Source organism: Antrostomus carolinensis, unplaced genomic scaffold (assembly GCF_000700745.2).
Source record: "Antrostomus carolinensis isolate BGI_N321 unplaced genomic scaffold, ASM70074v2 scaffold6556, whole genome shotgun sequence".
NCBI classification, from domain to species: Eukaryota; Metazoa; Chordata; class Aves; order Caprimulgiformes; family Caprimulgidae; genus Antrostomus; species Antrostomus carolinensis.
In genome coordinates this window covers 77,425-87,266 of record NW_010319681.1, presented here as the reverse complement: position 1 = coordinate 87,266, position 9,842 = coordinate 77,425, and the positions used below count along the sequence as shown (strand labels likewise).

General features: G+C 38.7%; 1 protein-coding gene across 1 annotated transcript; it reads left to right on the top strand.

Moving 5' to 3' along the window:
• The first annotated feature begins 1,609 nt into the window (after nucleotides 1-1,609).
• LOC104526008 (transmembrane protein 164-like) lies at nucleotides 1,610-2,762 on the top strand. The gene is made up of 2 exons (XM_010169329.1): nucleotides 1,610-1,759; nucleotides 2,173-2,762. Exons 1-2 carry the CDS (start codon nucleotides 1,610-1,612, stop codon nucleotides 2,377-2,379), a joined length of 357 nt encoding a protein of 118 aa, XP_010167631.1. The 3' UTR covers nucleotides 2,380-2,762.
• The last annotated feature ends 7,080 nt before the right edge of the window (nucleotides 2,763-9,842 follow it).

The following is a 9,842-nucleotide window of genomic DNA, read 5'->3' as shown; positions in this document are numbered from 1 at the left end:
GTGTCGAATGCCTTACTGAAATCTAGATAGATTTCAGGTAGCTGCTGCAAAATCAGTCTGAACTGGTATGATGGATACAAACTATGGAAGAAAATTGCCCTGTAAAAGGGCAATAGGTATTGAGAAAGCAATCCTCCAGGGATTTTAAACCTGAGACTTGATATGGTGGTGTGGTAAAGCACGTAACAGCAGTTACTTGCCTTTATCTACATATGACGCCATACATAGGCATACTCCTACCAGCTTTAGTCTGATGAGTTCTGTTACAGCTAGCTATGCATGGGCCCAGGAGCCTGTACAGTATATGCTGAAGTCTGTTGAATCTTCCTGGTAATTACTGAATGTGCTAGCTAGCAAAGGCTAATACAATATTGCACTCTGCTGTAAGCTATCCTTTGAGTACTGGATACACATTCCAATATTTAATAATATATAATGGATCAGAGAACAGACAAAGGCAGATAAAAATGCCAGTGTATTTTTGTAATCATCTGAAACTCTACAATTTCTTATAGCAGCTGAGCAGCATGACATAGTGCATATTTTCTTTTGCGTCCCTAGGTTAAAATTATTAAAGTCATAAAGAAAATAGTATTTTCCTGTGTATCTTATGTTGAAATCTTCATGTCTGTTAGTAAGAGTCTTGACAAGTCTGTAAACTGTTTTTGTTCTCACCATATGATGTTTGAATACTTAATTCTAAAAATAGTCTTGTATCTAAAGGTACTTTTATTAGATCTGATTCCCTTGGTTCATTCTAGATCACGTGACATTGTGTTTTGTCAGTAAATTGACAAAACCTAGTTTTGGGAGGAGAGAGACAGGTGAACCTAGGAATAACCTGATATCTGCTACTTCCTTTGAAGGAAAACAATATTTTACAGTATCTGTGATAGCCACTGGTGATAAAATTGTTTGTACTGTATATCTCTAAGTATCTCCACAGCAGTTTTCATTTAACAGCACAGTCTGTCATTAATGGCTTGACTTTACTTTATAGAGCTTTTCTGTTTCTAGGTGTTATTGGTGCAAGTTAGTTTTTCACAGTTGTTAAACAGCCATAAAATTAGGAAATGGCAATTAGGCTAGATTCTAGTGCAGTGCAGGAGCTGCCACTACCTAGGTTAGTTCTGTACGTGCTGAAGTCATACACCCCATAAGAAGCAGGCATTTAAGTATAAATAACCTGATTTTTTTGAAGATTCATTGTATACCATTTCTATATTTAAAAATCATTTAGTACTTCTGTGGTAGAAGGAAAAATGAGGTAAAAATCAATGGTGTTGGTGAAAAATAGGCAAGCTTAATGAGATAACATATTGTACATTTTACTGCTGGACCAGAAGGAGGGAAGAAACTGATCAGTACACTCCAGGTAAGAAAGCACAGAATGTTAGTGATTGGAAGGGACCTCAAAAAATCATCTAGTCCAACCCCTCTGCCAGAGCAGGATCACCTACAGTAGGTCACACAGGAATGCGTCCAGGCAGGTTTTTAAATAAGGCTCTCAAATATTAATTACTGCAATGGTATTGAGTAGGTTATCAGCTGAAGCCAGATGCCCTAGCATCCACAAGAGGAGGAGGAGAGGATTATTCATGAGTGTTTGATGGACACAGTAATTCAGATGAATACTAATGTATTCCTTTCTTTTCAAGGTATCTACACTCCAGAACCACTCTGCAATTTCTGGTGGGCTCTTTTATCCACGGGGTTTATGTTTGTATATCATTTTAGCATCTTGCAGATTCTGGGATTGGTAAGTAAATACAGGTTAATAAATGGATACTTTGCAAGTACACTCAAAGTAAAAAAAAAAAAAAAACCCAAACCAACACACTCTAGTTTTTCAGTGTCCAGATATATGTGGATAAGACTACTTGCATGCAAATTTTTAATTGCTTGTTCCAATGGACAGTTGTATCTCATATCGCACAAGTATCAGTAAAATATTTAATCAATTGGTTATATACTGCATAAATCCATCTATTAAATGCACAATTGAATTTGGATCTGTTTTCCTTCTGAAAGCTGCCCTACTTGTGTTGAACGAAGGATTGTCACCTAAACATTTGTGATTATTATGGTAGTTTAAAAATTACCATTTTAGGTGTCTGAATCAGTGCAACACAAAAATATTGTTAATTTATAAATTTGTTGTCACTTTCTCAGGTTACAGAAGTGAATTTGAACAACATGTTGTGCCCAGCCATCTCAGATCCTTTTTATGGGCCCTGGTATCGAATCTGGGCATCTGGACATCAGACTATCATGACTATGACTCATGGGAAGCTTATAATCCTACTGTTTTACAGTGCTGTCCCCATCTTTAAATGTAGCGTGGACTTACTTAGTCTCCCAGCTAAGAAAATAGACTGAAATTTCTCCCCATGGAGTAGAACGTATATGAAGCAGAGATACTTATACTGGAAAACAAAGAGGAGGGATGAGAGGACAACGCGTTTATACTTCTCCCCACAGTTTATTGCCTCAAAAACACCTCTGTAATCAAGTGAGGTTTTTTTTAACTGCTGTTTTTCACTGCCTATTGCCAATGGCAGAATTAGTGGCCTTATTCTGGAAAAGGTTCGTGTTTTATACATTTTGTGTAGATTACAGTAGAGTCTTGCTGAGCCACTATTTAAAATTAGGCCAGAATCTGTCCGCATTCCAGCAAAGAGTGGCAGTGCTACCTCGTTTGGACTTATTTTCCATTAATTATAAGTATGCTTATATCACACGATAAGAAAAAAAGCTGAATTGCAACACTCCACTGAAGTGAGCGGAACACATCGAAGTGCATCGTCCTGGCTTAACTCTTAACACTGGAATGTTGCAAAACGGTCACAAGTGAAATGGCATTCAGTTAATCTCCCAGTCGTAAATGCAGAACAGTGAGGTTCTACTGTATTTTCTTTAAGCTGGTTGAAAATGTTGGGGAACAATAACTGTTTTTTGGTTTTGTTTTTTTTTTTTTTTTTAATTGACTACTTAATTTCTGAGCTGCTGTGGATACCTGTCTGGCTAAGTTCCATCAGATCTTGATGCTCTGGAGATGCTTTTATTTGAGTGAGTGGAAAAACACCATGTTGAAGTAATTTCAGAAGCCCATGTTATGTATAAGCTATGATAAGATATTTCATCCACTGTTCTGACCTGACTTTGAACAAAATGGTTTTTTCACTTGGCTTAGACTGGAGGGGGGATGGAGATACAAAGTCCAGTGTAAGCATCAGAGTTTTCTTTTGTTACTTACTAGCTTTTGAAATATTCCTCCTCTGTGTTCTACACTGATCCTCATGCAGTGGAGTGGTTAGTGAAGAAACAAAATGAAACTATGTTCTCTCTCTACCGCTCTAACACATTCTGTAAACTGATTTTAAAATACAGGTATAAAAAGGAATGTCCAATCAGTGCAGGCCTCTACTGAAAAGAAAGTGTTCCAGTTTACTAGGATGAGTAAATCTTCCTGTCAGTGTGACTTTTTGAGAACGAGATGTAGCTAGGCAGAATGATAAAGAGTAAACTGTGTGTAGCTGTTCAAATTTGTCACGGCTAGAGGAGAAACTGTTGGGCAGGAAGATGGGAAATGTTGAGTGTGTTCCTCCGGATAGTTAACTGTGAGTCTGTTAGGCAGACTGTTGTGTTTCAGGGCTGCAGGTATTTTGTTGTACAAAAGTTCGTAATGTATAGATTCATTGCATTGTCAAAGCTGTGACTTGTAAGATAAAGCCATCATACCTCCTCCAGCTGGATCACCTGAAGATACATTCTGAAGGTACAGTCATTTATCCCTCAGGAAGGAAAAGTAAGAATGAGAAGTGGTTAACTTCCCTCCCTGCCCCTCCTCCCCCCAGAAAAAAAAAAAAAAGAGAAGAATTTTCATTGGAGAGGGAACAAATGGCTACTTTACTTCAAATATTTTTCACTCTGTATGATTAAAAAAAGAGTACACTTTGATCTGAAATATATTGTCTCACCCTCTAATTTACAAACCAGTTTCTGGCTTTCTTCCATGCCTTGCTGTGTGTACATATATACATAATAAATGTACTGTACTCTCAGAACTTGACAACATGCAACATGTATCTAAATTATCTGTCATACATGTATAGCTAGTCGTGTGTTTTCAGTCAGAATTCAACTTAAGAAAGCTAAGCACCTGACAATAAGAACTACCAGCATACAGAGTTAACTGTTGATTGTTGATCCTGCAAATGTCTAAATACATAATTAATTTCATTGAGTAGTCTCACTGCTGCCTCAGAAATGCTGGGCATACGTTGCTGAAGTATTTGTGGAGTGCAGCCTAAAGAAAGAATGCGTTGGTATTGAAGGCCTGAATCGATTTGTGGAAGACCACTTAATTAGCTGCTGAAGTGATAGAAGTTCTTGCTATTTATTTCATTCGATTCAGTATTTCATGATGAAATACAGGATGTTGCTGGGAGATACCAAGATGCACGGTGCTGGATGTTAAAGCATGCGCCCAATTAATGTACTTCATCTCCTGTGAATAGTTGAATGAAATATACAGTGATGCTTCCCTCTCCATAGTTACTGTCGACTATGTCTTGGTTTATTTATTTACTTAAGAATTTGGCAAAATGCTTCATGTTGGATTCAGTCTTGTTTAGAAGGAATGTTTGGTATTACAATAGAATGATTTTAGCCAAATTTTGCAAATGTTATTTGGCATTATTATTTGCTTATCTTTACTTATGTGGTTGGTTGTTTTTGTTTTTTTAAAATAGTCTTTCCTGTTTCTTCTTTTTTTTTTTTTTTTTTTCTTCCCCCCCCCCCGAATATTGTAGCTACTGGAAGAATTTGAGTTATGTGAAAGCAGCTTTTTTTTTTTTTTCAAATACAACATTTCCTATCTATAGTCACATGCTTCAGGGCATTCTAAACAAGTATAAACCAGCTGCTGTTTGCCACTATTGACTGCCTCTGGTCAATTAAGACTGCAGAAGCATTTAAATAAGCTCAGGTGTCTCACTCAGTGCAGCCTGTTTGCTTGGAATGCAAAATTTGTGAGCCCTTCTGACTGACTTAAAATTCAGTAGCAGTAATGGCAATGTTAAATAAACATAGCTAACATGAGGGAAGTCCGTGGGGCAGTTTGGAGGAGAGGATTCTTGGTGTTGTTGCACCACTTGCACCGCTGACTTTGGTAGCAGAGCCACTGTGAGTGATTGCTCCTGCCTTCCCTCCCCCCGGTATCATAGATGTCTGTTCCTATCTCTGTGCTGTGACTCATGCTTCTTTCTGTTTTGCTGGTCCAGTTGTTTTGAGTCACACTAGAAATTTCAGGCATAATTTCACAACATGGAGCATGCTTACAGAATTGCTCATCAAAGCCAATGGGATACTCGTAGTCTTCTTCCAGACCTTACCAGTGCAGGTTCTGGAGTTTGTTGAACTCTTCTATACCAGTGTAAGTTGCTAAAATGGCTAACTGAACCTGGTAATTCAGCAAAAAAGTAGAGAGGTGGACCAACTACTACACTCAATATGTATTGGAGCTGCTGTAAAAGAGTTGAATGGTGTGAATGGTGCAACTGGAGTCAGACAAGAAGAAATTGTCTGACTAGATTAGATTAGATATTAGGAAGAAGTTCTTTAGTGTGAGGGTGGTGAGACACTGGAACAGGTTGCCCAAAGAGGTTGTAGATGCCCCCTCCCTGGAAGTGTTTAAGACCAGGGTGGATGAGGCTTTGTGTAACCTGATCTAGTGTAAGGTGTCCCTGCTCATGGCAGGGGGGTTGGAACTAGATGATCTTTAAGGTCCCTTCCAACCCAAACCATTCTATGATTCTATGAAATGCAGTGGCACCTTCACCTCTTTTTGACGGTAAGCTGTTGCTTTTATGCTTATTTATGCTGGAAATTGAAGAGCAAAACTATACTGCTATTCTTGAAAGCTCATTGGCATTCTCTCCTGTGGTGTTATGCACACTATCTTTGTCAAGATAACTTGAGTACCTGGTGCTGAGATTTTATGTTGTGGCACTGCAATGTACAATTGAAAGGGCAGTCCTGGACCTCCCTGGTCAAATGTTCTGAAATCTTTTGTCACAGTACTAAGTTATGAAAACATTAGCAATAGCTGTGGGGCAGAGCAGGTGGAACAGAGAGACTATTCGAGTCAGTAGCAGTTTAAGGAGACTGTAAACCCTCACCCTGAAGTGGACTGACTTGCTCTCCACTAGCAAGTCAGGCACAATACCAGAAAAAATTCTTGTGCAGTGACGATGTATAGACTTCACAGAGAAGCTGGTATGTATTAAGGTGTCTGAATAGAGCCCTCTACTTGCCCAATTTTTAGAACTTTCGGCACTTCAAACAAAAGAAACAAGGAGCGATGAAATTAATTACTCTGACAGTGAATGGCTGTCTAAATTTGCTTCCAAATGTACACGTAAATGAGGCATTATTAGCTACAATATACTTGTTTACTGATTGGTTTGTTTATGTGGCCTTAGAGTAAGTAGCCCTCCAAAGCAGAAAGGGAGCTAGTAAAATTTTGGCACCCACCATAACATCTGCCCATTCAGCTCTGAATGTTGAAATTATTGTGCTAAGGCTTTAGCAGTCCAGGATACATGCAGTGCTATTTTTCAAGGCTTCAGACACTATGCAGTGTTTGAGCTGCGTCTATTTCTTGAACTTCCTCCTATTTAAGCACCAAAGAATTTGCATCATTTCTTTTGAAGTGTGAAAATTAACAGCTTTTGACCATGCTTGTATAAATCAATGAAAAGCCAGTCTGTGAACACATACCTATACCTGGTTTTGCTTCGACTTCTTAGGGCTTGATAGATGCTGCTTCTCAGAAAACCTACTGGTGCTTAAGCAGATGCTGCCTTGTTGAAGTTGGGAGACATGAAAAGTCAGTCCATTTGCATACCTTAAGGTTATAGTGTACCTCATTGTTGGAAGATTTATCCATCTGTTTCTATCTGCAATCAGAGTGTTGATATTTCTGTGTATTTGATATAATCTTGTAAAGTCTGATTGTATTTTCCTTTCAGAAATGTCTATTTGCAACCATTAAATCACTGTACTTTGTCTTAAGTCTTGGATCTGAACCATGTGCATTTGTTTTCTATGCATCTATAGCTGATGGAAAATACAGATGTGCCGTTTTTCTCGCTGTTGCAGTTGTTTCACTAGAGGCAGATTCTTGGGAATTAAATTGGTCAAAAACCAGGAAGAGGGCACATGCCAGCCCTTCTGTTAGGAGGCAAAAGGTTTCTATAGGCAGATGGGTCAACTTTGATGTTTTCATTTTTACAGTGACAAGACTCATAACAAATCTGTTTAACTTTTGTGATCTCGTACTCCAAGTGATATTGCTATAAATCTGTCTTGCAGCTTTTAGTGTAACTTAGTCAAAGCCAAGCTGTTTTCTAATGATTTTATTTTTCTTCAGGGTCAATTTTGTACTTTTTAAAAACTACTTCTGCAGTTACTGAGTTGTTATCTTAATGCTGCAGAGGAGGCAGCAGGCAGAACAGTGAGCATACCCACACCACTCTGACCAGCCAAACTGTGCTTGGGAGCTGGAGTTGCTCAGGTGCTGGTCTGAAGCACAGAGCAGTCTTTGGAAACTCGCAGTTCAGTTACCCAACCCTCTAGTTGAAGCATAGTGTTACCCAGGCACAGAATGGTATGACAAGGGCAAGGATGGATGTGGAGAGGCTCAATTGCCACCTATGCTGTTAGTTCTGAATAATTTGTAACAGTGTTATAAATTTTGTAACCTTTTTATTGTGCTAAAACTTGGTTATGAGGCAACATTTACAAATAAGGGGTAATTTGTGTACTTGTTTTTGTAATTTGGTCTGATGATTTTTTTCATTGTTGTGCCCTAAACCCAGATCACTGGGCAAATAGTTGTTACTCCTTTGAATTAAATCAAATAAATGCATTTTAATGGATACTGTATAGTTCTGTTATCATTCTAATCATACCAGGCACTGAATCTATCTTGCTTAAGACTTTTTGAAACCAGGTAAGAAAAACAAAATTGACTTTAATATTAGACAGCCAATACTAAAATCAGGTAAGAATATGGATTCTCCTGCCTTAAGCAGTCTGTACAGCTAGTTGTAGTCTACCTTGCACCTAGCAGGCTCTGTGAGTGAGAACAATGATTACCTGGATTTCTGGAAGTTTTAAGTATGAACTGTGCCTGTTATCTGTCAATCAACACAAGCCAAGCCCGAGTTTACTGGCAGACCTCACTGTAGGACATAAATCCTTTAATCGCTATCTAAATATTCCCTTTCCCAGTCTTTCCAGTAAAGAGCTCAGGAAACAGTATTACAGTGTTATGGTGCTTTGTCTACGCTTCTTCCACTGTTCTTGCCACAACATTGGCAGTGTCTTTTCTTTCCTGTTCTAGCTCACTTTAGTAGATCATAGAACATGTACAGAAGTCTTCACCTCAAAACTTTGTTCAGAAAGCTACTGTAATCTCGCAGACTACAGACAATCTCACACCGTAGGTGATGGCAAAGTAGTTTTAATGCACTGCAGAAATGTTTCTGGCTGTAATTAGAAATGCATTTAAACAGACTGCAGTAATATTGTGACCCAGTACATCTCAGACAAGCAGGTATTTTGTTAAGGTTCCTGGAAAAAGAACATACTGGATATGCCCACTTGTATTACATACACACTGTAGAAGTGTTAAGTTTTCATGCAGCTAGGGAACAGAAACACACAATTCTCCAGCTTAATTTGTTTTAAACAGTATAAAGACTGATAATACCAACTGAAGTAGAAATCGAGTATGAAGTGCTTTATGGAAACCTGAGATGAATTAAGCAAGTAATTTCCTTTTCCAGGCATTGCAAATTATCCTCCACATCTCTCTATATGTAAGAATAAGCAAGTTTCTGCCTCAGTACAGAATATTGAGGCTGTTTCAGTTTCGTTAGTTTGATTTTTATGGTGTGTTAACTACATAGCTGGCTAAAGTAGCAGAGTGAGAAACTTTTGGTAGGAAGTTTTAAATAGTTATACCTTTCAGCAGACTTTGAGTTTTGGGTAGGTTTTACCCAATTCAGACTAATGATATCAAAGCTGTGAGATACTAAAGCTACAATAGAAGCTACTCACTCAGGCAGGTTTTCCCTTCAGAGGTGGGTGGTTTTTTCCTCCCCCCTCTCTTCTAAATCAAGGCTTCAAAGCAAGTGGAGTAACGGCTCCATCAGCCTTCAGCATCTAAAGGTTACATGGATGTTACTGGTTTGTTTTCAAAGACTTTGCATCTACAGCCAGGAGATCTATTAATACTGAATTAGTCAAAGGCAAACAAAACCACTTCTTAAATCAGAGTGGAATTGCAGGGAGATGTTAGAAATTTCTTGCTTTGTCTCAGGAATTATGCTACAGAGGAAATATGTTCCCTTCACCTCAGACTTGGTAGAAAAATGTCTCTCAGTGCACTACGAATTTGGCTCAGGGAACAAAAAGCTCTCCAAGTCAGTTTTACCTGTCTGGGTACTTTTGTTTTGGCATCAGCTGGATTGTGGCTTTGTTGCCTCACAGGAACACACTCCTTCCCATCTGAAATAAAACATCTCTTTGGTATCAGCACAGCTATCCATGCCAAGGTTATAACCACAGAGGTTTGCCAAGGCTTCCGCACCCACTGACCAACATCCCAGGAAGCTCTCTGCTTCCAGGCCAGTGTTACTGCAGGGACACTGAGAACTGGTGCTGACAGTTAAAGGTGCCAGTGAACTAAAGGTTCTGAGTGCTGTTCTCACTGGATCTGCTGAAGTAAAACAGTTTAAAAATGGTCCCACTGTGTTAAGACAAAAAGCTTT